The 27,896-nt window shown below is 52.4% G+C and overlaps 1 protein-coding gene across 4 annotated transcripts in view; it reads right to left on the reverse strand.

The window, feature by feature from the left end:
- sh3kbp1 (SH3-domain kinase binding protein 1) overlaps nt 1-27,896 on the reverse strand; it is a 72,410-nt gene that overhangs the window by 20,189 nt on the left and 24,325 nt on the right. For all 4 annotated transcript variants that reach the window (XM_069189891.1, XM_069189893.1, XM_069189892.1 and 1 more), the window contains exons 3-6: nt 8,743-8,854; nt 4,046-4,152; nt 3,115-3,244; nt 1,235-1,437 (exon numbers count right to left, since the gene is read on the reverse strand). In XM_069189891.1, the coding sequence (XP_069045992.1) occupies nt 1,235-1,437; nt 3,115-3,244; nt 4,046-4,152; nt 8,743-8,854 (552 nt within the window). The remainder of the gene's footprint in view (nt 1-1,234; nt 1,438-3,114; nt 3,245-4,045; nt 4,153-8,742; nt 8,855-27,896) is intronic.

The raw sequence follows: 27,896 nt of genomic DNA on the forward strand, positions 1-27,896 counted from the left end.
GGCTTGACCTACAAAAACCAGCCTGCTAGATGGGCGATTTGTTCATTTCTGCAGTGATCTTTCTTTTAGTTTGCAGTTTAAAACAACGCATAGACCGAGGTTTGGGTTTCACACAGTGTGGAGCCCAGGCTCGGGGAGGGACAGGTGCTCCCAGGGTGCACTGATTGTTTGGACTGAGAGAAGAACAGGCTTCGATGACTCCCCTGTGTCAACAATGCTGCTGCTCTGCCAAGATCCCATTACCTGCATGTAAATGACTTCAGCAGTGCTGTGACACAATCTTCCACTGAAATCTGGCAGAGTGCTTCTCGGAAAACTAATGTATTATATTATATCTACACCGGCATTAACAAACTAACCCTAGCGTGTGTATCTATATATGAAAAAACAGTCCTTAAATACACGGCTCCGTTTTTTAAAGTTTTTAAAGGACTCTTATTCTGTATTCTATATTCTAAAGAACATATTCTTTATTATTCTTATTCTTTATTCTATAGCGTTTAGACACTTCTAAACAGAGAGGTCGCTGGCTCAAATCCCTGCTGTGGCATTTTTGCGCCAGAACACCTCCAGGTGTATAAATGGACCGAGCCCAAGTTGCTTTGGATAAAAGGGTCAACCCAGCAATGACAGGAGCAGTTATTATTAACGTCAGTGCAGGTTCTCCCTCCGCCGCAGCTCAGAAACCCCTGCACCTGCAGTCCGCCTACCTTCCACCACTTCTTCATTCCTGTTCCGCGCACATCGGCGCCGCCTGGGGGGGAAGGGAGCCCGGTGTGTGAGACGCGCAGCCTCCTGCGCTGGCGCCCCGGGGAGCTGTGAGCCTGCCGAGCTCCGCAGCTTGTGCAGCCAGCATCGCCGTGATGTCACTGCACGCCCTGGAGGCGCAGCTTCACGCACGCACGCACACACGCGCCCGAGACTCACACACAACCCGGCTCCACACCACGGGCTGCACTCTGGGGCTTCAGGCAGGCCTCCGGCACTCGAAGGGCACGGGGCTTGTTCTTCCAGGCGCCGCCACCGTTTCGGTGTGAACCAGCAAAACCGAGACCGAGCCGCAAGGAACCGCAGGCAGACAGCTCCGAGAGCATGTGGCCGGGACGCGCGTTAGGGTGGTCTCCCGACCAGCCGACAGCCGGCCCCCTCAGCTGGCGGAAGCCGCGGATCCAGAAGGCGCGGCGCGACGCGGCCGACGGGCGAGGACGTTTCCCGGGCGACGCGGGCCACTCACTTTCTCCTGGAGGCCGAGCTCGCTGTCGATGTCCATGGAGCGGGGGCGCAGCTTGATGGGCTGATCCTTGAAGATATCCCCGAACCCGAAGCCCTTCACCTTCTTGGGCTGGATCCTGGTGTAGAGGGAGCCGCTGCCGCCATCTGACTTGGTGCTGCTGGAGTCGCCGCCGTCGCTTTCTGAGCCCGTGCTGTCCTTCACGCCTGCAGAGCACGAGCACACAGCACAGAGCACAAGGTCAGCACGCAGCGCACAGAGCTCAGCACCGCCACACAGCACACAGCACACAGCACAGAGCACAAGGTCAGCACGCAGCGCACAGAGCTCAGCACCGCCACACAGCACACAGCACACAGCACACAGCACACAGCACACAGCACACAGCACACAGCACACAGCACACAGCACACAGCACACAGCACACAGCACACAGCACAAGGTCAGCACGCAGCGCACAGAGCTCAGCACCGCCACACAGCACACAGCACACAGCACAGAGCACAAGGTCAGCACGCAGCGCACAGAGCTCAGCACCGCCACACAGCACACAGCACACAGCACACAGCACACAGCACAAGGTCAGCACGCAGCGCACAGAGCTCAGCACCGCCACACAGCACACAGCACAGAGCACAAGGTCAGCACGCAGCGCACAGAGCTCAGCACCGCCACACAGCACACAGCACACAGCACACAGCACACAGCACAAGGTCAGCACGCAGCGCACAGAGCTCAGCACCGCCACACAGCACACAGCACAAGGTCAGCACGCAGCGCACAGAGCTCAGCACCGCCACACAGCACACAGCACACAGCACAAGGTCAGCACGCAGCGCACAGAGCTCAGCACCGCCACACAGCACACAGCACACAGCACAGAGCACAAGGTCAGCACGCAGCGCACAGAGCTCAGCACCGCCACACACACACACCACCCAGAATTAGAGCTGCCTAGCTCTTCCTCACTTTCTCCTCAACTCGTAAGACAATTCAAAGATGCCAAAGAAAAGCAATCTTCATTTAATACTGTCAAATACTGAGCTTCACTGTGACTCCATGACCTGTAAAGCGCTTTGAGTGGAGGGTCCAGAACAGTGCTACATAAGTGTAAGAAATTATTATTATTAATTAACTCCTGTCGTGGAAGCACCACCAGTCCTCAGATGACTACAATATAGTCTGTACCAACACATCATGCAGCTGCTGAAAAGGGATTTCAGTGACTTTTCTTTCTTGTGCTCTTCTGTACTCCATAGCAAGGCCTGCACGCACGTGGTCTGTCAGCACTGAGCTTGAGCAACTCCACTACGTGTCTCTGAAGACGCGAGAACAGTCAGCTGACAGCGTAGCTCATCAGCCCAGAGAAGCTTCAAACACAGAGCAGTTGTTTGCAGCTGTTTCCACTTTTCCACAGAGATGAGGTTAAAGAAATAAGCCACAGCTGCTAATGCAGTATGCAGTGCAGTTTAGTAACTGGCTTTTTGATATTGCTTAAGCTATCCTATGACACATCCAAGACTGACCAGTTGGTGCTCCTTAAAGTTTATTTTCTTCATATAGCCTTCAAGGGCTGACGCAGTTGCTCCTATAGCTGTGAAATCTTGCCCCAACAGTACAGACATACGTGCGTAATTGGAGTGAATGACTTATTCAGGCACCCAGCGCTCAGGGGGCCTGAGTTTTCTGAGGCTGGTCAACTGCAGACAGTGCCCACGCTTTTTACGACATGAAAAGGACTGGCAGTGTGCCTGCAGGGGGACCGGAGCCAGACAGAGACTCAGTGAGGACTTCCCCCGAATGTGAGCAGCAGTGTTTCTGTGGGCGTCTGTGTGGCTGAGCCCTGGAGGAGCGCCGAGGGGCTGGAGGCTGCAGGAACCTACTTGTTCTGGTGCTCCTGGCCTCCTCCTGAGGGGTGAGGTCGTCAGACTCCAGGGGCAGTTCCCTGATGAAGTTGGAAGGGAACATCCCCGTTCTCCCGTTGAGAGTGCCCTCCCACCAGCCTTCCTCCACCTGTGACCAAGGATGAACACACGTCAGTGCAGCAACAGACACACAGACACACACAGGGGAAAGACCATTGACCTGCTGTCAACATGCAGCCCTGAATCCCCAGAAGGAGCAAAGACGTCACTGACAGAGGCACCCAGAGGACCTGTGCATGACAGGGGTCTCCTGCTCCTGGAGTGCCTTCATGCAGTCTCATAGTCATTAAAATCATCCAGTTCCGAAGACCAGGAGCAATCGGACTGTGCTCTGTTATACTCATTATTCTGTAAAATAAGCTGCTTAAAATCAGACCACATTCTCCAGCCAGAGTGCCCTCAATTAAGCTCATTTGTTTAATCGATCGGAAATGTACAGTACAAGTGTGCTAAAAATAAGGTGTGATGGGAGAGTGCGGAATAAGTGGACTGGGGCTCTGCTGGCCCAGGGGGGTCCAGGACTTCTTGTGGAGGGATGTGTCCCACCTCATACGTGCTGCTGCGTCAGCTGCACACGGGCCAGGGGCTCTCACGAGAACACACAGGGCACGTGTTGCACTGAGAAAACACCACGGGCAGCAGCCCACAGCCAAAGGGGTGAAAAACAAGGCTGATAGCCGCCCGGCTGTGCCTGCTCGGAGGCCAGGTGCCCACTCCTAAAAAATATTCCTGCAGGAAAAAATCGGCCTATGGGCCGCCTCCCACATTCCCGGTTTCCTATTTAAAAACGGTGCTGCAGAGAGCGAGAGCAAACTTGAGGTCAACGCTCCCGTCAGCTCCTTTTTCACCGAACGGCAGGGGAAAAACAGAAGCACAGCAGTGCACTCACTTCTGCCAGGACCTCGATGATGTCTCCAATCTTCAGCTCCAGCTCGTCCTCGTTCTGGGGGACGTAGCTGAAGGCCGCTTTGCATCTCCTTTTCCTAATGGCTTCGCCTGCGGGGAGAGGCCATAAAGAAATAAGCTGCCCGTCTCGGGCCCAATGCAAAGCACCTCGGCCAGGGAGCCAGCACCGGGCCTTCACCTTCGGGCGGTTCGGGGCGGCTCAGGGCCCCGCTTGGTGGGTGTGTGGGTGTGCAGGTGGGTGTGGGGGAACTCAGGCTTTTGAACCTCTGAGGAGGTGTAGCAGCGAAGGCAGCCGAGCCCCTGCAGCCCTGAGACCAGGTGCTCCAGGAGGGAATGGGTTCACTGGGAGCACAAGAAGTAAGAGCTTTTTAAACACTGAGTCTGTTCTCCCCCCCGCCAGCACCACCACTGTGTTTTTAAACTGCACGTTTGTTCATGTATTTTCCATGCTGTTTGTCAGGGGCCACTGCTACAAACACAGCTCAGGAGCGCTCACTGGAGACTCTCCAGAGTTAAAAAAAACACCCAGGGAAGGACCAAAGAGCAGGAGCCGAGGCGTCTCAGGAGTTTGTAGGATCCATCTGCGCTTAATCAAGTCCTGCAGCTGGCCCAGATTTGTGCTGAAACCCCATCCAGCAACAGAGGAGAAGCTGTCCTGGGACAGGTCTGCAGCATTCACACAGGCCAGATGTGAACGAAAGGGATGCAAGGAGGGGGAAAGGTAAAAACGATTTTTGAAGTTAAGTATTTTTCACTACACGGGCATGCTTATGCTGACACTGGTTTGGTTTAATTCCGAAAATATAAGATCATGTTGTACACCCACCCACCCACCACCAGAGAGCTGTTTATTCACATTAAGAGCCACAGTTACCCGGGTCCCATTCCAGAAGCACAGGGCACAAGACTGAGCCAGCCCCTGAGCAGAATGCCTGTCCAGTGCAGGGCACACATGCACCTACAAGCCCACAGGTAGGATTTAGAGACACGAATTCGCCATGCAGGCACATCTTTGGAAAGGCGGGAGTCAACTGAACCAGCCAGAGAAAACGGAGAAGAACCGCCTGTGAACAGAGAAGAGAAGAACACGCAAACTCCACACTGAGTGTGCTCCATTCAAGTGTGGGACCGGGACTCAACAGCTGTTTAACCATCACACCGCTGTGCACTGCGAGACCTGTTCATGTCTATGTACAGTACAGGCACAAACAGTGATCCACCCTTAGATAAGTTTATTGTCTTTTGCTCCCTTGTTGAACAACAGTAACAAAGCCTAGTTGCAGTTTAATCAATGCATTCATAATCCTTTCCAGCCCGCCTTGCTGCTGCACCTCGTGTGTTTGTGCTTTAAGCTCCAGGAAGGTTTTGGATATCCGAGCACGCCCTCCCCAGCCCCCCAGCGTGCTCACTGGAAGCGCTCGTTCCGGTCTCGTGATGCCGCGCCTGGTGGGGTTCCCGATCGACTCCAGATGTCGCAGGCGCGGGGCTCTGGCGGAGCCGCAACATCCGCAAGGCTCTGCGTGGCGAAACCCCGCCCCCCGGGACCGCCCTAGCCATAGCCCCGCCCCCTATCCCCTGACGCCGCGGCGGTGGGGGCGGGGCAGTTGGCAGGACCGCCCAGTCACGCAGTGACGTCGAAGGGGGGGAATGGCCGGCAAATAATTCTGTGGGCTTGTTACTAAACGAGGCCCTCATCAGGGCTAAGCACTGACGGACTGCTATCACCAATAAATCATCGGTCCGCCCATTACCGGGGTTCGTTTTCTTGCTAATTAAGCCAGAGGTTCCCTGGCTTTTTTTCCCCCCAACTCAAACGTCTGAGCTTGTGTTTTGCTCTGGAGATGCAGTATCTAAAAGGCGACCCGGCAAGAGTCACACAGCCCTGTGGTTAAATCAGTCAGTCAAGGGTCCAGCTGTGTGCCGGAGCTCGGCTGGAACAGAAACCAGCAGGTTTAACCCCCTTCAGATGAGTGTCACATGCACTGCGAGATCCTGCGAGTTAAACGGTGACCACCCCCTGCTCCAGCAGAGTTCACGGGTTCCCCTCAGATCCCCAATCTGTCAAGTCCTGAAACACGACACACCCGCAGCGGTCTCAGGGAGATACGGGCTGCGAAACTCCTCCTTTGAACCGATCGCCCGCAAGGGGGGCGACATAAAATTGTCTCAAGCGTGTAGAAGTGAACAATATGAGGGTGACCCATAAAACCAGCCTCCTGGTTTCTATACACAACCCTTAAAAAAAGCCATCGAAACAGACTTGTCCACGCCGTTGAAGACAGAGCACTGTAAGCACCGCGGATTCTGGTTTCTCCTCGCCTACATGACTCAATTCAATCCCATTCCATTCAAGGTGCTTTATTAGCATGACCGATGGGTACAACCAGTGCTGCCAAAGCAAATAAAAACAATGAAATGGTTTCACATGAAACAAAACAAAAGATAAAAGTAAAATAAAATCGACAGACATATTACAGACATTCACAACAAAGACATATCATAAAATATTGTAACGCAACGGGGGCTCAGGCGGGCGCCCTTGCCGTATCTGGTCGGCCCCTGCACCGTCCGGGGCTCGAACCCGGGACTTCCGCGTCTCTCTGCAGCGACCTAGCCCCGTGAGCTAAAGAGAGATCTCTCTTTAGCTCATGGGGCTGGGTCGCTGCAGAGAGACGCGGAAGTCCCGGGTTCGAGCCTCCAGTCGGGATGGGGCCGACCAGATGCGGCAAGGGCGCCCGCCTGAGCCCCCGTTGCGTTACAATATTTACATATACAGTAGATTCAGTCTGACTGAAGTCTTTTTCCCTCCCAGTTTCGACCACTAGAGGTCTCTCCTATTCCGTGTTTTGCCCACATCGCTAATCTCTTCCCCACACTACAATCCCACTCCTCGCTCCCTCAATCAACACCTTCACTGGAATGATATCAGTGCTCGGCGTGACTGGATTCGGCGTCATAAAGAGACGTTAACAACCAACGACGGGATCTCAGCCGTCCCTGGCTCACAGCGGTGACAGGGGGGTTACATTTCACCCTGCTGCAGCCTGGCCTCAATCTCAAGCAAACACCCGGCTGGCTTGGGGGGAAAACAGCGGAAACCGAAGACAGCCCAAACGGCAAGATCCCTTCTCGCTCTCTTTCCGGATACGGAGAGAGGTGCAGTACAACCCCCCCCCCCCCCAGTCACTGCTCACAGCGGCCCCCCTCTTTCCCCAAGGAGCCGGACATCGGCTCCTCCCCCGTCACTCCTCCACGACCGCCACAGCCGACCCCTGCTCACCTCTGTCGTTAGTACAGGTGGGCAGCTGCGTCACCAGGCGCAGGCTGCAAAGGACCAGGTAAGAGGACTATTCCCTGCTGAAGAGAGAAGAAAGAAAACACAACGTTTTGGCCGAAGCGGGCTCCACGGCCAAAAACGTCGCGTTTTCTTTCTTCTCTCTTCAGCAGGGAATAGACCTCTTTACTTGTTCCTTTGCACCTCTATCGTCAGTCTGGTCTCCGCCTCACATGTCCGCATGTCTCCGGTGAAGCGGTCTCTGCCCAGGAGCTCCGCTGACGCCGCCGCGCCATTTTGTTCCGTTGGTGAGCCACGCTAATGATTCTCTTCCCGTCCTGCGAGAAAACTTCTCCTCGGTCCGTGGCGTCCGGCGGGGCCGTACCTGCCGGGTCGGGTTGAGGTGCGAGGTGTCGGAAGCGGGTGGGGGCGCGCTTCGCTGCAGGGCCGGCGGTGCCCAGCACGGGGGGGCGGATGGTGACAATTGTGTTGGCCTCTTCAGCGCCGGTCTTGCCCACAACGCCCAGCTGGGGGGCGGCCCGACGGAGCCGGGCAGCGCTCGTCTCCCATACCCACGCCGTGGGGGAGTGGGGAAGAGCCCGGCAAACGAGGCCAGCGAAGCCACGACAGCAACCCCCGAAGGGCGCTACAGCCAGCGCTAACCCCCCAGGAGAGCCGAGCCGAGCGCACTGGTCACCCATCCACAGTGGGTGAGGAGTGGGGCTTGTTTACCCACAAGGAGAGCACCCACTGGGCTACTCCAACAGCCCACAGTGCCCTCTGCAGGCCAATCTGCCCCTTAGGCGATCCACTCCATACAGATAGTTTCATACTGCACTCTTTATTTTTGTTTGTGTATGAAACGGCAACAATTAGAATCTGAAGTGTAGTATTGTTGTTTTTTTTCCCCCTCTGTGAAATTTATCAAGCACTTTTTTTGCCTCCAGGTTTGTCACGTACCGTATTACATCGCACTGCGAAAGAAAAGCTAGCACATGAGTCTGACAGATGTAATCTTCCCAAAATAGCCACAGAGCAATGATCGGCGTCACTTTCACAAGTCTGAAAACACTTTTGCTCCAGATGGGAGGGGATAAAAAAACTTGCCCTACGCTACACAGAACCACACTTCCGCCTGGAGGAACTGTGAAACCCTTTAGCAAAATAGCCACGGACACTTTTTTTCCCCCCTCACACTGATTGTTTTACCCTGAGAGGCGGTTAACATCGGAAAGTATCGAGAGACAGGACAAGACGAGAAGAGACCCTGCTGAGTCACTCCACGTGGACCAGTAAGACAGTCTTGTGATCGAGAAGCCATGTCTGCGAGCTCTGGTGTGGACGACGTGCCACGATGTCCCCGTTTCCCTCTCCCACCGCGAGTCCCCCACGCCCGCAGGGCCTACCTTTCTTGGCCGGGCGCAGACTGGGCTCCGAGGCCGGAGAGGGGCTGCCGTTGGAGAGCTCGCCCTTCTGCTTCTGTGCCTGAGCCTCCTTCTTCACATCCTTCTTGATTTCCTGTCACGCAAACAAACAGGCATGCAAATCAGCCAAGAGACCCTGGAGAATCGCGAGATCGTCACGGCGATCAAGAGATGTTCGGAGAAAAACCTGCCCCCCGCAGCTCAAGTACTGTCCTGGCTGGGAGGAGAACCAGCGCTGGAATTAGTAGGCTGGGTGCCCTGTGAGCAGCTGGACAGAGTGAGCATCATGAAGGAGAAGGGCTGCATCCTTCTGATCAGCTCTCTGCGCTTCATCGAGCTCTCTCATTTTTCTGTAGGGCAGTCAACAGGTCTTCAAGCACGTGGTTTCTCTAACTGAGATTAATCCGAGTTTGCACCGAACGTCCACGATCACACAGACTTCTGCATTTTCTACAGCTAAAGAACGGTAGTGACCGCTGAACACTCACAAAATCATGCTTTATTGGGCATTTATTTGAAAAAAAAAAGACCTGCAAAGGGTTTATCTTCCTTTGAACTTCCAAAGTCTTGTGAAAAAAGGGAAGAATTTGGGGGATATAAGTGCAATATTTTTTGCACTTGGTACCAATTGTTGGCAACATGTTAGAAGAGAGCAGAAGACTGATCCCAAGCTCTTACACAAGCTCCTAAAACCAAAAACAGCTCAAGGAGAAAAAACGATTTACACAAAAGCTTTGCATGAAGTCAGTATGCTTCTTCTGCATGAATTCTGCATTGTGCATGGTTCCAAAAAAGGCCCATGGGATACATATCTCTGCAAAGACCAAGGAAACGTATGTATTTGCACAAGTGTTTCTGCGTTGCAGGATAGCCGATCATCAGTGCCCAGATCAGGCCAGCCTGGATCTGTGCAAAGACGCAAAACTGTTCTCCAAAAGCATGCTGCGCTGGAGGTTAGCTTTGGTCTGGTCTTACTTTAGGTGATGACAGCTGGAAAAACCAGTCAAAAGTAATTTCTTGCAATTAACTGCCAGCATGTTTTCTAACCATTGTTTGTCAGACTCCATGGCAAATGAAGATTGATTGACTAGGAAAATACTGTAACTAGCTTTGCAAATTTTTCAATCTGGCTTTAAGCGATGCATCAGCAAAACAAAGAGGATGGCTCTGGATAATGGCTAGCAGTATTTAAGTACGAGCATCCCTCAGGACTGCAAGCAGTCTTGCTCACCATGTTACACCAGATGACCTTTCTGTTAACTGCTTGCAACGGCTGCCAGGCAGTCACACGGCCACTGCTCGCTCCACGACTGCCAAGAGAGGCCCCGAGCCACTACGTAATTGGATTTCAACCCAACAGTAAACGTGCTCTCGGCTCTGCCTGTCACATCCTTTAGGTTTTCGCTCTTAAGGGCATTTCTGACATCCCCGAGTGCTGCAGTTAGTCGAGCTGGGGGGGCCACACAGAGACACGCAAAGGGAACTATGAAGCGCGCACAGAGGGGGAAGGATTCAGCGGTCAGCGACTGAGCACCCCATTTCACGGCGACATGTACAGACCTAAGAGGATTGCACTGTTTTAGCTTTATGTGGGACCCTCGGAGAAACCACTGAGCAACAGCTTCCAGGATGAACGGCACGGCCCGCTCCCATCTGTAGCATCTCACATTCTTCGATTTTTAACTCCCATCCGTCTCACTTCCGTTTCGAGGTTCCACACCTAGCATGAACGAGGGGGGACGGCGGGCCGTGCCACCCTTTTTTGCCCCAGTGCTAGCTCCCCCGAGCAGACCTGCAGAGACCCCGGGGCAGCAGGGCAGCACAACTCCAGGGGGCGCTGCGCTCAGGCGACGTCAATGTGTTCACGGTCCCGAAGGAAGGCGGAACCCTGAGCGGAAGGGAGGTTTCAAAGCAATGGAACTTTTTTTTTTTCCATGCAAAGCATGTTTAAGGACAAACACGGCGAAGGCAAGCCAGCATGGCCCCCAGATCCTGCCCTCTTCTCTGCCAGCCCCTTCCCAGATAGCCAGGCTGAGGAGGGGGACACGCCGGCTCACATGCCCGTCCCTCACCGAGCTTCACAACAAGCTCGGTGTTCCTGGACACAGCCCTGCCCCTCCTGCATCCCGATCCCTTTAATTCAACCTGCTGGACTCTCCTAATCCGAGCGCCGGGGTCGCACAAATACTCATAATCCGTCTCCAGCTCTCTTCCTGGCTGTACCGCCACTGTCTTCCTGAAAGCCTTCCTTGTCGCAGCCTGGCACCTGGCGCAGCTGTGAGGATTAATGCTGCACCCTCACAACACAGCAGACGAGGAGCGGAACTGACAGTATTTGTGGAGCGCGTAATGCCTCTCGGTGTAAACACAAATCGACCATTCATGAGTTAATACAACCCACATCAATCAGTACCATGACTGAACATGAATAACTGCATGCAGAACGAGACGTTGCAAAACGCACAATGTTCAAACGTATGCACACGCCAATTATGTTGGCAATATGTATGTGGGAATACTAATAAACACGTACTGCCTTGATGTTTCAGTCAATTGAGTGCATTACAGGAGGCCCAACACAGATTCTTGATGCTCAGTGGTTTAAATGAATGTTGGACGTTGAAAGATGCTCCGCTCTCTCCCAGTGGGGTAAGAGTTAGCTGCTGCATCACAGGAAAACCCCCAGGAAGAGAATGGTTCCAGTTTCCTGTTCCCAACGGCCAGGGTGGTGACTCCACTGCACTCTGGAGTATAACATTCATGGAATTGTTTCCATCAATAAACTTTATTTCCACAATGAAAACGATTCTTACAAAGAATCTGCCACTCAAACACGAACACTCAAATTAAACACTTAAGACCACATTATAAAAGAACTTTAAAAGGGTGACTGTCCATTGTCAATCGTTCCGTTCGCCAAGGGGACTTTAAGGCTGGATGGGCTCAAGAAAGTCCTAACGTTCATGGCCTGCAGCTCACAAAGTCGATTCAGACCACGCTCTCCTTCGCAGTCATGACCTGCAGGCCCTTTCAAACAGCTGGGCCAGGGTCGAACCCACCGCCCTCCGCTCTACAGTGCTAAACACGGCTCTACGTTATGGCCCGTTAGAAATAGGCACACACCGTACTTAGTGCATCAAACAAAACATTACCAGAAGGCACCGAGCCTTCGTCATTCCCCTGGGTCTATCTCTCAGGGCAGGGAAATCCATCATCCTGCAGAGCGGCGAGCTTGCTTCCCGCGCCTCCAGCGATCGGCCATTCATCTTCCTGGGTGGGACCGCGGCGATGTCTCAATCACCGAGCGCGCGAGACTCGCGGGCTCCCCCCTCCCCCCCAGCGAGGCGTTTCACACTCGCCTCGACCAGAGAGGCACGGCATCCCGCCCGCTAACCGGTGCGCACGGCCTTAATCTCTGTCAGCCCCATGGGCAGTGGGATCCGCTCAAGTTAACAAACGCACTCCGAACGCTTGTGCTCGGAGCTGTGATTCAGTGGGTTTCAGGCCAGCGGCATGCAGGGTGAGTCAGCCTGGGCTGTGCGTGCTGAGTCATGACTTCCCTGCCCTGCCCTGCCCGTCCGAGTTCATGGTCTCTAGCGTTGTCGCCACCCTGGCTCTTCAAGGCCTCTCCGGCAGGGCAGGGGGAGTCACGAGACTTTTGGGATCAGTTTTGAAATTAGTTTGGTCAAACTGCACCATACCCGCACCCACGCACACATTCAAACCACGGACGAGTAGTTCTGGCTGACTTGCAGTTGGTACTGCTCCCTCCGCACAATAGTTAGCGTTGTTGAGACAGCAGGCAGTCTAAACGCATGGACTGGTTGGTTTTCAACAACAAAAAAAGTTTTAAATGTTCCCAATAAGCTTTATCTCCAAATATGGTAGATGTTTTCTAATACATAGTGATTTTTTAAAAGCTTTCAATTGCACTTGGTGCTACTGCAAAGGCCTTTTTCCAATGATGCTTGAGTTTCTGAAGAGCGGGCGCCAGTTTTTGGTAAAAAGATCCTGGCAAACTGGGGAGCCAATCTGTCGCACAGCTCATAACGTGAAGACCAGAGCAGATCTGGGGGTGACCTTCCTGGGTGGATGATAACCACCGGCAAGAGTGTCGATTAATCTCTGTGCTGCACCCGGCCACATCAGTGGCCTTGGAAGTCATTTAGTTCCTGTTCAGAAAACCAATATCTTTAATTTGCTGTTGCAAACTGATGTCCTCATGAGGACAGCTGCTGACCTTAGTCTCCAAGAAGATGAAGATGATGAAGATCCCTGAGTGCTGCCCTTGGACCACACATCGGGGTGCAACTCTCTAAAGCCCTCCTCCTGATGGGCTGGCAAACCATCCCTCCAGTCTTGGACTTCTGGATGAACACCACAGTCAAAATGTGGGACGTCACGTGGATTTTTCTAGAGGAGTCCCGGAGTTTCCGAGATCGACGCTCTTTTAACTTAGGCCTAACCAGAACTCAGGACTTGCCTCTAAGTTTCCCTGCGAAGCAACATTAAATTTCAACATGATTCGTCATTCCCTTGTGGCTGACTCCACAACCCGGAGAAAAACCAATGTGGATGTGGGGGTAACATAAAAGACCCGAGGACCAGAGCGCAGTAAAACCACAGGCGTATCGGGACGGACTTTTCACGAGACTCGGGAAGAAGCCCGGGTCTTCAGACACACAGCCCAGACTGCGTCGCTGATCTGGCTGCCAGCTGAGGCTTAACCCAGCTACAGAGCGCTTCATTCAGATTAAAATAAGCAACGCAAAGATTGGCAAAGCTGAATATGAGGCAGGTTCCAGCTGTTGTGTCAGTATAAGTGTAGCGGAAAACAGGGCAGCTCTGACAGGACAAGCTATCCTGTACACAACAGAACTCTGATATTAGGCAGGACTCCCCATCAGCCTAAAGAAAAATTTAGCCCCATTTCTGAAAACGCTACATACTCATTGCTCACCCTGCCCACCAAGTGCCTCTGTATGTACAAAGACACATGCTGCCTGTTGAACATACTGTACTTATTTCCCACACAAGAACCGCCTTGACAATGACTCAAGATCTAAAATCGGCCATTCATAAATATATCCACATTCACATCCTGACTTCTGCCTCGGGACTGATCGGTGTTCTGCACAACAAATGCAAGAAGACCGCCCCGGAAAAAAAACCTGTTTAATACCGGGATTCATTTATTCACAGAATTAAAAGATATCAAAATTCCAATTCTAGCTATTTGCCCACTTTAAGATTCCATCCCTCTCTCTGCATAAATTCTCTCAGGTGGGAAAAAAAGGCTTCTGAAGCTGTCCTCCAGCCGCCCAAACCTCTTTCAGCACAACGGCAGGTCTCAATGCGTCACCAGAGGCCATCATCGCAGTCCAGGAGCGTGGAGGCTGACATTCTGTGGGTGGGCAGCTGTTCTGGAGAATGATGGGCCAGGAAATAATACTGAACATTACACGTCGTTATTCACTTAGCAATGCCGAGCAGCAGCGTGTGAAAACGCCCACGGCACGGACTTTCGAAAACCAAGGAGCGTCCACAGAAGCTGGAGAAGGGGGGGTGTTGAGCGTCGTTTTCTATTCTGGCGTTCCCAAAGTGTGTGACCTCGTTATTTTCTAACCCCTGCGTCCTCCGAAAGCGGGGTTTGTATCAAGGACAAGGAAAACCGCCTATCCCCGTGGTTTCAGGTCCCCACGGTAAAAAAAAAAAAAAAAAACCCTTAAGACTCTGTGACGGTTTGTTTGTTTTTTTGGACCGCGTCGCCTTTCTGCGGAAGAGCCCACGGTCCTCTCTGGGCGGCGGTCTCCCCATCGCGCGAGAGGAGCCGTCTCCTCCCTGTCTGAAACGAGCAAAGCTGAAAACAGGCTGCGGAAGGGAAGAAGACGAAGATGAAGATGAAGAAGTCATTTTCCTGGCGTTAGAAAAGACGCAGAAATCCAGCGGCAAGTCTGTTATTTGTGAAATGAATAGCTGGTGGGGTGAGACGAGGGGAACAGAGGAACGCACTGGGCTCACAGATGAATGTACAAGTACCGCAGACTATCGTTCATCCGTGAAATTTAGGATGCAAGGGGGTCTTTTCTGAAAAGTGAAAAATAAACTCAGCAGCAAGAATGCATTTTTAAAAAGTCCAGTACCCTAGTTGTCTCATATAATAATACACAGTATAGTCACAACGAACATAGCAAACTGTCCTCTGATCTGGGGAACAGCTGATTACTGGGGACAGGGACTGTGCAGATCAGAAACTTCTTTCTGGTCCCATTCGCTCCCTCAGTCAGGCAACCAGATACTACAGCCCTAGTATACATGCTTTATGTACAGCAATTGCAGTGCAGGATTTGACAATACCTGGCAATAATTTAATTTGCCCAGGGGCTGTGCTTTCTTCCGGAGTTTCAAATGAGAGACAGGCCTGTAAAGACAGGCTGTTTGCCCTCGCAGGCCGGCCACCTCAACGAAGCACACGCGTGGCTTCAGGCCCAGGGGGCCGTGGGGCTCCTCCTGCAGGGCACAACGAGAAGAGACGCGGGCTCCCACCCGAACGGGCTCAGCCACTCGGAAAAACACAAAGCGCAAGAAGCCAGTCGCTGCCGGTACAGCGGTGTACTGCACACGGGTCCAACACCGCCACACAGGCAAGGCAATTTAAAGACAAACAAAGACACAAACATGGCCTAGACCCCCAGCTTCACTCCTGTGCCTGTGTGGTCTCTCTCCACTTTTAGACAGCCACCTCTGTATGGACAGTCTGTATGGTCCACAGATCTACTCAGCCCAGAGCCTCCAGACAGGAGGACACCCAGATAAGTCCACTTCCCCAAGGACAATGGGAAAATTCAACTGAAGAAAGAAAAAAATAATGCAGTTGAACCCCTTCACCTAGATGAAGAAGTGTTTCGACAATGAAATGTCAGTCAAGGATTTTGTTGAAAAGAAAAGGGCAGAGCGAACGGCCTTGAAAAGACTCACTTGATTGAACCTATTATGCACGGGCACTGTCTCTGAATAGCTACATCTTGTCAGCAAATCTGAAGTCATTAAACTTCCAGTGCTTGCTCCTCACATCGTGTGGCGGGAGATCCGCGTGGCTGTCTGGTCCGCTCTTCATCTCATCTGCAGCCTTCAGTGAACTCCAACCAACCTGCACTCCTCGCGCAGTTCTGTGGAAAACGGTCTCCTACTTCAGCCCAATTGCAAGACCTCCCCCACTCCCCATCACCACCTCCCGGGGCTGCAGGACTCCAGTCTGTACAGAGCGCAGGCTTCTGACGCGACTTCATACAAGATTTCTGGCAAACATCCTGTCAGCTCCCTGTTGCTTCAGAGCAGCACAGCCGAGTCGGGAGCTCGGCTGTGACCACGGGCCCAGTTCTTATTAGCAGGGTGTTTTTCCAGTCGGGTGAGGTCAGGTCAGGTCAGGTCAGGTCTGGTTTCAGTGGACAGTGCTACTCCTGCCCTCTAGCTCACAGTTACAAGCTACGGCATGTGGATTGACACAAACACAGCTTTGCCGGGGGAGACTGGGCACGAAACGGAGCAAAAGAACTAAAGGCGTTGGGGGTAGGAGGTCAGTTCCCTTTTTCCAACCAAAAAAGAAGGACCCAGAATTGGGAATTTTACTAGAGAAGAAATTGGAACAGAGCCCAGTCCTGCCTTCCGAGACTTTCACCACTACCTGAGACATGATGTCTGCTGCACAGACGCATGGCACTTGGCTGAGTGAAACAATTCTGTTAATTCAGCCGAGTTCAGTAGGAGGCGTTTCCCAGAGCAGGGATTTCCCAGATCCCCCTGCCAAATGTGTGAATCCCGGATTATCCCAAATAGACACACAAGTCCACCCATCCATTTTCAGACTGCTTTACCCAGTACAGGGTTGTGGGGGCGGTCAGTACAAGGACACACCCTGGATGGGACGCCAGTCCATCTCCGAGCTCACACAAAGACACCAACACGCACACACTCACACCAGGGCCAGTTTTTTTTCCCCAAAAACCCTAATTCGTTTTTGGACTGCGGGAGGAAACCCACGTGAACATGGTGAGAACATGCAAACTCCACACAGACAGACCGACCGCCCGCCCCAGGAGCTCTGGGGTGGACCCTGGGCCCCAGTGCCGCAAGGCAGGAATGACAACCACCACGCCACTGTACCACACATTCCAGTGCAAACCGATATATGGATTTTAAAAAAGGAGTTCCGGTCAGGACTCGCAAACAAGACCTGAAAACAAACGTGAATGGCCATCCCATCTCCCGCCTGGCGAAAGCACTTTGCTCTCCAGCACTGATTAAGCCTTTCCAAACCTGGCAGCACTCTTCCAATTTGAGGTGAACTCCCTCCGTCAGTGACCGCCATCGTGGCCCTCCAGTAAAGGCATGCTGTGCCAAGCCGACACACACAGGGCCGCGCCAAGCAGGGCACTTCGGCAGGAAGCACGTCTACACCGGCCTCTCCTCATGTGTCTGATCGTTCCCCAGGCACAGAAAGTACAAATACCGGCCTGGTAGTCGGTGCTTTTGGTTACTGCATTAGGAAATGAGGCGAAATCAGACCCAACTGGTCCTTGCCCTGCTCCGACAGAGGGTTTCTGAGGGTCATGTCACGACCCAAATCAAATCTGCGACAGGACAATCGGACTGACATCACAAGTGGAATGCTACCCATGAGCACCGAGATAACATGCTAGACTACTCTCAATGTTTGAGAACACTACGACAAAGGAAATCCGTGACTTACAAAAGACTGCGATTACCTCCAGTGGTTGCACTGCAAGGAACGAGTGACTTAGACTGCAACTGGGAGAAAGACACACAAATTGAACAGGGAAAAACAGAAAAATAAATTGGCATGTTATGTACTTCTCCTTCAGTCCAATTACTGTGGTGCCTTAAATCTATGCTATTCCACTGTAGCATCTGCTACAGTAGATATGAAATTGCTCCCTCAGGCATGGGTTTACAGCAGATTAGCCATTACTGGAAAAGAAAGATTCGTCATTGAAAAATTGGTCCATCGTTTCATGCTCTCACTATTGAGAGGTTTAAAGTGGCAACATGTGCATTGATACAGATTTTCAGTCTCATTTAAACTTAGAGATTCCATCTTTAAACCTTTCCACACTGCAGGTGAATGACTGTGTCTGCACACACCAGGACTCCTTTCCATCATTACAAGCCGAACAGCGATATAGGACACAGAAATGCCCCCAGCAAAATGGTAGCTCCGGGGTGCCATGATTTAGTTCTGCCAAATCAGACAGCGTGACAGGATAATAAACAGGATAGTTCTTCCAACTGGTTTCAAGTACAGCGTTGGATTGGATTTCACCTGATTCATTATCTGAAGAATCGCGGACCCTCGACACGCAAGAATGATAATAGTCTATCAAACCCTCAGCGTTTCACAGATGTTCCCGATATATAAACCCTGTTGATAATATATATTGTATATAAAATCGGAGTACTGGAATGTATGGAGGGCAGGTGAATAATTGTTTCCAGGACTGTGAACACGAGATGGCTTGAAACGAGCGCTTTCCTTTTCTGTGCAAAATCTTTCATGTAATTTCTCTAAAACTGTTCTGATGCCCAGTTTTTATGTACCTCAGTGCTTTATGCATTTACCACGAGGGACAGTATATACTGTACATATGGGCCTCTGCTTAACTGCTGAGGGCTTGTAAGGAGGTTGAGGTGTGTGAGGTGGGAATCAAGGTCTAATGAACTTTCTGTGAACACGTACAGTTCAGAATGAGACCACTTCAGCGGCTTCACAGGAGCACCAGGGCCCTCGTCTGCACCAGGCCGATGGGTGCACACGCATGCAGGACAGGGGTACGTCCAGCTAAACAGGGGCTCACTCTAGCCTTAAAACACTCTCCCCAGGCCCAGATAACACCAGCCTGATGGGCAGCTTGCCTGCTCCTGAAAAGAGCTTTGCATCAGAGACGAAGACTTTCACAGGCATAAGAAATAAATGAATAGCTTGTCCATAAATGAAGGGCTACTTACAATAAGCTATGCTGACTCACTCACTGCAAAGGAAAAGCTACCAACCACTTTAAAAAAACCCCACAGAAAACGTCACAAAAAAACACCACAATGCGCAGTGACAGCATCTTTCTTTCCACTCACTGTCGACACAGTATAATGAGGTCCTGCCTGACAAGAAGGCCAGTCACTGAGACTCAGTTCTGGTGGTCTGGACAGGCTTGGTGAAGCAGGTCCAATTAAAAACGTGCAGAAAAATAAGTCCACGGTACCCAGGGGGGTGGAAGGATCAGTAAACATTTCCTCTGAAGAAACCACGAAAACAAAAAACAGGCAGTTGCATGTAGAACTGCGAACGTCACCAGCTGAGATCAAATGTAACGCATGAAAGACAATACACTTCAGCCGAACAAAAAAAGTGTGTTTTTTTTTTCTTTTATACACAAACGCAGGTAGAGCTTGCAACACAGTCCTCCCATCAGAACAGGAACGGCAGAGCTTGCCCTAACCCAGCCTGCGCCCCGTCTCCGCAGAATAAGCGTTCCAGGGCTAGTTGCCAAGCCAACCCCGGTGGGTGACATGGAACACAGTTCCCATGGCAACGGCATCGCAGAGTCTAAAGGTGCATTCCACCCCCGAGAAATCCACACAGTCCACCTGTGGTGAGCCTTCAGCGATCGAGGGGCCACAGCCACATCACACCCTCCAGCTGCTCCCAGCCCTCCAACAGCTGGCCAGCCTGTGAAACTCTGAATCCTGAGGGGCTCCGCTCCTTGTGGTGCCCCTGAAGGACAGCCAACGCACCCTGGACTAGGATTTGACCAAAAGAAAGAGGACGCTGGCGCGAAACATCGGAGAGACGCGGACTGAAGACACTGACTGCAGGGGCTGTCGCACACCCAGGGAGCTCAGTCCCGCAGAGGCTAATCGGAGCTATTAACAGGCGTCAACAGCCTGGGTCTCTCCGGACTGAACTAGCTGTCTCTTTCCACATGACTGGCAGGCCTGCGTGCACCGAGGGAGAGGGGAGAGGGGAGAGGCACATCAGGATGAGCGGGAATTGAGCTTAATTGCTGCACAAGCAAGGAGTGGCCTCCTGGGTTCAGGAATATTAGCAGCAGAGGAAGTCAATGCGCTCTGCATCACTTAAAGCCCTCGCTCACGGAACGACATTCAAAATGCCGAGAAATTATATTAAAGGAAGAATACAGGCTGCCCCCATGCTCTGCACACACTCATTAACGTGCTGTAACCCTTAATGAAGCCTGATTTGACAGGCAAATGCACAGACTTTTCTAGCCACCCACTACGCTGACAAGACCCCAGCTTGGTCCTCAACGCCAGCTTGTTCACCGGGAGAACAGAGGGACGCCTTGAGCATGGAAAATCTGAGCGCCGCAGCCCGCGCCCCCCGCAGAGCCCCGACTCGCGCTGCGTTCGTGCATGTACATGAAATGAGGTGCCCCCCCTCACCCCAGCGCTGCAGCACCAGAGTACACCAGCGGAGAGACGGAAAAGGGACGTTGAGGAAAAGGACAGAGTCTGGCCTCGGCAGTGAGCCGGGAGTGCTGGGGAAGAGCCACGACTCGGGCAGACAAGCAGCAGACGGATCAGCCCAGAGCGGACCACACGCCAGCCCATTAAGGCTTCGGCACGCGAAACACTCCCCTGGATGAATATTTCATACCTTCTACACAGCTGCCGAAAATGGAAGAGGGCAGAACCAGCTGGTTTTCCTGCCGGGGGGGGGGCATGCAGAGCGCCGGAGCAGAGCGGCACAGAAACTCCCAGCTGCCGTGAGTGCAGTCACCCGACAGAGCGCGTCTCCATCGGAGGTGTGGTCCACAGGGTCCACCTCGGCTGCCCTCGCAGAAGCCACTTCGCCGGAGGAAGAAGCCGAGAGGAGACGCCCCTTATACACCGGGCTGGAAACCCGGTTCGGGAGACGCCCTGCTGGGTACGAAGGGGCACCCACCCCAGCTTGAGAAGTGATCTCGAGGGGTAACGTCACCAAAATCAGCACCTACACCAAAAACCTTGTGCACGGGGCCTGCCGATGCAAATAAAGGTTTGTGGGAGGGTCCCCTGCAAACCCATCGATTCACTGGTGCACTACAGCGGCCCCCTGTGGCTCACCTCCGACACCGAGGCTCAGCAGAGCCCCCACTGTGGACCGGACCCAGTTTTCAGTGACTCTTTCCCAGTACACCCAGTACAAAAGACAGCAAAACGCCAAAACAACCCAGAGCTCTTCCACCGTGCTCAGTCACCCTCTGTGAATAACGAGGGCTATCCACAGCTGTGCGAGGGGGCCAGAGCCCTGAACAGGACAGCGATTCTGCAGAACGATTTCCAAAGCCTGGTTAGTCAGTTCTAAGCAGGCGGCTCACTTCATTATCATACTGCAACAGCGCAGAATTAGCCCCGTGCGCTCTTGTTTTTTCAGACACGCCGTCTAAAGAAAGGACCTCAATTGCTTTGACGCCAGCAGCTGACCCAGAACTGGTTATCAAACTGTTCACAGGCAACCACCAGCTTTCACAACTGCAATTGAAACCCATGGGTTAAACACCGCTCTCGGGTTATCAACATCAAGATACTGTACATATAAATAAAGACGCAGCAACGTACTGTATGTAATTATCAGTCGTCGTTCTTTTCTGCACTTTATCAGTCTCATCAGCAGTACACCCACGGCACCACCGTCCTACACATAGCAGAGACCCACACTGCAGACAGAGCAATGCTCGACTGGGGGCGTCCAGGTCACTGGCCAAGAGAATCTCTTTCAGGCGCTGCCAGAGAACTGCTCTTCATCCAGGTGTCAGATGGGCAGGCTGTTCCACGCCCCTGCGACTCTTTGTGCACAGAAATGCTGAAGGCCCTCACTTCCCCTTAACATCTACCAGGCTCTAGCCCACACAGGGGCACGCACAAGCGAGCCCTCATGACTGCAGTTGGCGCAGAAAGATCCTGAATGGGAGACGTGCACCAGCGCCACATGAGCGAGGCAGCAAGCAACTGCCTGCCTGGGGCGACTGGAGAATTACTGCAGCCCCGAGCTGGAGGGAGCACCCCACTGCACCGCCTGCAAGGATTTGATTCGTTAAAGAAAGCAAGAGGGGTCGATTATTTAAAAAAAAAAAACACCAGCAGGAAATAAATGAACAGCCTGCAAAAGAATGAGCTTTTTTCACCGCTTCACGACCAGAAAGGAAATGAGAGTCCTGCAAAAAGCAGCAGGAAAACACTGCTCTGTGGCCACTCTTCACGTCTGCTGTATATTCCTGAACCTTTTTATAGGTCTGTAAGCTGAACAGTCCCTGACAAGCTACGATATTGCGATGCATTTAAAAAAAAAAAAAGAGAATTTAAACAGGAGATCTATTTATACAGTGCAGATCATTCTGTATTGTGAAGATAATCCTGCAGGTGCCGTAGAGAGCAACTGCATGCAGTAAAACGTGTAAAAGCAAAGCCAATAAACCAACAGGCATCTATGCAGGACAAAATATCACTGACTCTTTTTGTTTTTGTTTCAAACAAAACACCCGATTAATCCAAGCCCAAACTGCAGGGGGGCACTCTCTTTGGAAGCCATCATACAATGAGCTGTTATCTTCAGGGTTTCTGCTCTCTGTAAGGAGGGTAACCACTGCCTGGACCGAGTCCAGATGTTTCGACAATGAAGAGCTCGAGGAGCACGACCCCAGCTGTGGTTTGTGACCCAAAGGCCACAGGGGCCATAACAGTGGAGTCTCCTCCCAGGACCTTCTGTGGTGCAGTTTCTGGGAGCTGCCAGGCGAAGAGCTGCCCTGTACCACACGGGGAGCCGCCAGGCTTGTAGGATAAGTGCGAGACATCAGCGTGAAGGAAAACCCGACAACCTAAAAAAATAAGCCATTCTGAGCCCGCGATGGGGGCCCAGCTCTCCACCTCTGCCAAGAGCACGGTCAGCCCGTCCCTGCAGGACAGGACTGTGCCAGAGGCAGGCTGCAGACTGTCCGCAATGACCACACTGCCCGCAGGGCCCCGAGACCTCAGGGTTGCTGCTCTTCCTCGCTACAGGCGTCTTGGAAGCTGCAGAAACAGAGACTCAAAAGCAGAGGGCCACAGGACCAAGCAGAGGGAGAACAAATTCAAAGGGTGGTGGCCCTTTGGGATGATTTACCAGGGCATTCCTGAAATAAGGATCAAGCAGGCAAAGGGTGCTGCCATAATGATCAAAACCACCCCTTTGCTCCCCCTATACAATATATATATATAGTTCCTTCTACAGCCACCAACAGCTGACGGAAACCGAAGGGCGACCTGGCCAAACAGGAGCTTCCTGCAGCAAAAACCTGGACTGGCTGACCAATCCTGACCAAACAAACACCAGCATGCCCCCTCGTCGCAATCCAGGAATGTGTTGTGCCCGCTCCAGTGTTGAGAAAGTGCTGTGTTGTGTAATTATTTTGACCAATATTTAATTTTATCCTAGTTGCTGTGCTGTGGTCTCTCTGTGACATATCACATTGTGTTGCATCACACTGCAGGATGAATTAGTCACAAGCTACCGGTGGCAGGAGCTGCGCTGGCTGCACAGTGTTACAGCAGCCTGAATGCACAGGGCCCTGTCTCCGCCACTGTATCGTCCTGCCTTTGCTCGCAGTCACCAAGGTCCCTCGGTGCGGTTATTGCCGAAGAGCTGTTAGCCGCAGCCATAACCCTCTCAGAGCTGGGCCCATGTGGAAGTAGTGACCTACAATGCCACTGAGGTTGGGTTATCATTTTCTTTCTAAGCAACCCAGAGGGGAGTTAGACTTGCATTTAGAAGTTTAAAAAAAATAAGTCAGGCTAGAAACCCAGGGTGCTGGCGCCTGCAAAAACAAAAAGCATGCTTTTGGGTTAAAGAAAGAAGACGGCAGGCGCGAGGCGTGCTCCGTTTCAGAACACCACAAGCCCTGGGTCTACAGAAAGAGCAACCCAGAGATTAAAATCAGGAGGCCTTCCTCAGGAAGCACCTGTAGAGACAAGCGCACTGAGAAAGGGAGAAAGAGAGGGGCCCCCAGGGCCTGCTGTCTCTCGGGGGGAAGCTCGTGGGCTGTGCCTGATCCGCCTGCGTGGAGGTGGTCTCGGGAGGCCAACAACCCCCCCACCGCCGCCCGTCAGGACACACAAGGGCTGGTTGGTCACACCGGACACGCCCGGACTGCTCTGCTCCTCTCGAGCCCAGTTAGCGCTCGGCTCCTTGAGAGGTGTTAAATGCAAGCCACGCGCGCACCTAGGCCTGACCCCCGGGGGACATGACCACCCCCCAGAGAGCAGCCTGCGGAACGAGGACGAATCACGCAACGGCTCTCTCCAAGCAGGCCCCTGGAGCGCGGGGGAAACCCGGAACAGAGGGACGAACGGCACCCTGCAGACGCCGGGTCTTTGATGTTTTTTTCTTAACTCAAACAATTTCGTGCCGAGTGGTTGTGCAGGGACCCCGCCCAGGCAGTAGCAGGGGTTTTGGCACAGAAGCCCCCCCGAAATTGCCCCACAAAATCACGGGGCGCGCTCAGCGGGCACATTCCGTGTTTCTGCCAGCAGGGGGCAGGAGAGGAGTGGAAAAACGAAAGCAAGGGGCCGGCGAGGGCGTTCGTGAAGGCCGACTGCGCAGCTGTTCCCCAGACTGGTCTCCCCCCACCCCCCCTCTCTCTCTCCCTAGGGTGGGCGAACTCTGCTCTCCTCCGCCGGGTACCACCAAGCCCTCGGAGCGCCATCAGCTGGCAGTCCTGCGCGTTGCAGTTCTGCTCCTCTCTGCCTCCCCCGGCGGCCCGCGTCCCCGCTGTCCGTACCGCCACACGTGGGCCCAGCAGGCACGAGAAACTGGCGTGGCGCCCAGCTCAGATCTTTCTGCTCCACTGGACGTTCTTTGCCCTTCTACTCACACGGCTGTCGCACATCTGGGAGAACACCTTATTCTTACCCACCTCCCTCTCCACCACAGCTGTGACCTTTACACTTTACAGCACCCCCTGGCAGCGCCTTACTGAAGAGAGTAACTACAGTCACCCCACCGTCCCCTGGCTATGAAACCCTCCTGCCCACCCCTGTAACTTGGCAAGCCTGCCCACAGGCCTGGAAAGGCAGGCACCCAGCGGTGCCCTCCGATACCACAGCAGCATTAGACTCAGGGACGCGAGTCTGCAGGATGCAAGAGGTAATCTGGCGCTGGAAGCACAAAATGCGCAGAGAACAGACGTCTGTTTCGACCGTAAGCAGATTTGCTATTTTAAAAGATCTGACACATCTCGGAACATTATCAGCGCACAGGATAGTGCCGGGGGTAGACAACAACAGCTTATCACGCCATGTGCACCATGCAGATTAGGGAAGATCCAGCTAGTAGGGTATTATAATCCACGTCTAAACCAGATGAAGAAGCCAGAGACTTCATCAGGCAGCGGCGGTGCTCTGTGAGAGCGGCCTCCTGCTTGGCAGGGCGTCTCAGGCCAGTGCAGAAATGCAACATCCCCACGAACACAGGGGCTCCAGCCAGGCTGATGGCATGGGTACGTTTCACAGTGTAAATTACCCTTTTAAAATAAACCAAACGGCATCTTCTTTCAAATCTGATAGCACTTAAACTATTAGCTTGGGCCTACTAATTCCACCTAAATGAAACAGGACTGATTATCATTTCAGTGCTGTATTGAATATACCAAAGGAAAACTGATGAGGAATCAATGGAAAGTGACATAGGAACCCCACAAGGACAGGAAAATAAACGTGTGTGTGTGTGGGGGGGGGGGGTTGTCAGTTTGTCATGGCAACGCAGGTCCATCATCGCCTCCTGATACAGAACGCTAAGCAGAGTGTGCTACCCTCCTCCAGGAAGGAGAAAGAGAGAAGTTGCAATGCAAAGGCAGAGCTGATTAAAATCTTGTTAAAGGCAGATGAGCGATTGCCAATGCACAGCGAGGCGAAACAGAACCACTGACACTGGTGTGTGTGGCAGCAGCCTGGACTCCAAACCGTCTGCTCCAAGCTGAAATTCACCGTTGCCTGCTAACAGTGAAGAAAAAGGATTCGCAAGAGACTGCAGCCCACACCAATCAGACCTGCGGCCGCGCCTTCTCACAAAGAAAAGGAAAATCCGTATGAAAGGTTATGGACGGTTCTGCCCATTTCACTTGTAAGGTGGCGAGAAGCTCACTGATCCGAGAATCTAACCCAGTCGTGTCTTGAAGGATCCCAGTGGATCTGCTTCAACAGCACGGCTGATTCCCGCTTCCCACGACTCTCTCCTTTCTCTCTCTCTATGCGCGGCACATTCGCATCCCGACCTGCTCCACGTACTCTCTGGGAATCTGTCACGCGTACAGCATTTCACTCCCGACCTGCACTGCAAAACCTTGCAGCTAGGAAAGGATCAGCTGTCTACGGACTTTGAGATGCCCTTCAGACCACGTATTTACTGTGTGTTCGCTCAACTCTTTAGATGAATTAGTAAAGTAGGCAAGTCCACAGATGGGAGAGGGCTCTTGCTCTGAGCTGTGCTGAAAGAATTATGGGTACTCTGGAGACTGTGGGTGGAAGGGGCTCAGTCCTAAGGCACTCATCTCCATAGTGAGTGATCTGCTCCTTGTTTCCAGGCACCACGTTTGTCTTGGATCAGGCCAGGGCAGAGCCTGTATAATCCCCGAGATGTAATCTGACTCTCGTCCAGAGACGACAGACGAGCGTCGCTTTCGATCAGAGAACGAGCCATCCTCCTGCCTGCCATCAGAGAGGAGCGGGTTTCAGCCCCCAGTCATCAGGCACCTGTGAAGTGCAAAGCAGATTCGGTTTCTGCACAGACATGAAAGCTTTCTCACTCTGCATTACTCCGCTTTCATTTCCTTTTCATTCCAGCCCGATTCGTGTCTATAATACTCCTTCATTAACCCATTTAAAGCACGGAGATCTGTTTAAAAGCAGAATAAGGAGATCTCTGCGTGTGAAAGTGTGCATTGCTTTGTTTACAAAAGGGGAAAGGCCAGTCTGTTGCTATCGGCAAGCCACTGCAGGAATGCAGTCTGAGACAAGTAAGGCTGTACCGGGCTGCATTTAGGCCACTGGCTTTACTGTATTTCCAAAAGTCTTGCAACAGCATCCTGTGACTGTGGAAGAAAAGAATTAACAATGATTGTCCTTCAAAAAATGACAAGTTCCACTGAAGTATCTTTCTCTTTAGAGCATACCAGGAGATACACATCTTGCGATCTGACAGAGCAACGAGAATGGGGGGGGGGGAATCACAATTAAAATGTCTCACCCTCTTCAATGCATTTTATCCACAAGTACTGACACAATTATGAAGCACAGGATCTCTTAAGAAATCCATATTAAGTAGCAACACTGTATTGATCTGGCCACTGCAACAGTTACAGCAGTACTGAATAAATGGCTGTTGATGCCAACAGCACATTAAATAGGACAATTCACAAAATGCCTCCGTGTTCAAAGCAGGATGCAGAACAACGATACTTGAGAATTCTCAGGACAATTATCATACTGAGAGAATACTAATCCAGGTGACTCCAGGAACTGTGGTTTCCAGGGAAACAGAGTGACAGTAAGATGGGAACGCAGAGCGATGACCGAAGGGTTCTGGGGAACAGATGGCACTGGCCTGTCTCTCCAGCATGACAGTGGAGACCGCAGTCTAATTTTACACGCAGAAGCCAGTGGAGAGAGGAAGTTCACTGTCAAAGCAGGAGCACGCTTTAAAAAAAAAAAAAAAGTTTAGCACTCCACCTACGTCAAAAGCTTAAAATAAAGCAGTCTGATCAATTTCTCAGAAGACACTTGCAAATCTGGTGTCCGCTTCCAGGATTTTCCGCTGGAGGAAGCGGCGTTGCAGAGGCACGATGATCGTGCACTTCACCAGCTCTCGCACGCCGCCCCCTGAAATGTCATTTCAGCTGATGAAGGGGCGCAGGGATGAAAGTGGCACCACAGCCAGCACAAGGAGTGGTTCACCAGCACTGTTCGAGTATTTAAAGAGCCTCCGTGGCAGCAGAGCTCCGTTTCCTTATCTGTGTGGTGAAAGAAGACGGCTAACAGAGGTTTTACAGCATGAAGAACACTGCCAACACAGCCCTGCGTGCCGATTACCAAGA

Source organism: Lepisosteus oculatus, chromosome 5 (genome assembly GCF_040954835.1).
Source record: "Lepisosteus oculatus isolate fLepOcu1 chromosome 5, fLepOcu1.hap2, whole genome shotgun sequence".
Lineage (NCBI taxonomy): Eukaryota > Metazoa > Chordata > Actinopteri > Semionotiformes > Lepisosteidae > Lepisosteus > Lepisosteus oculatus.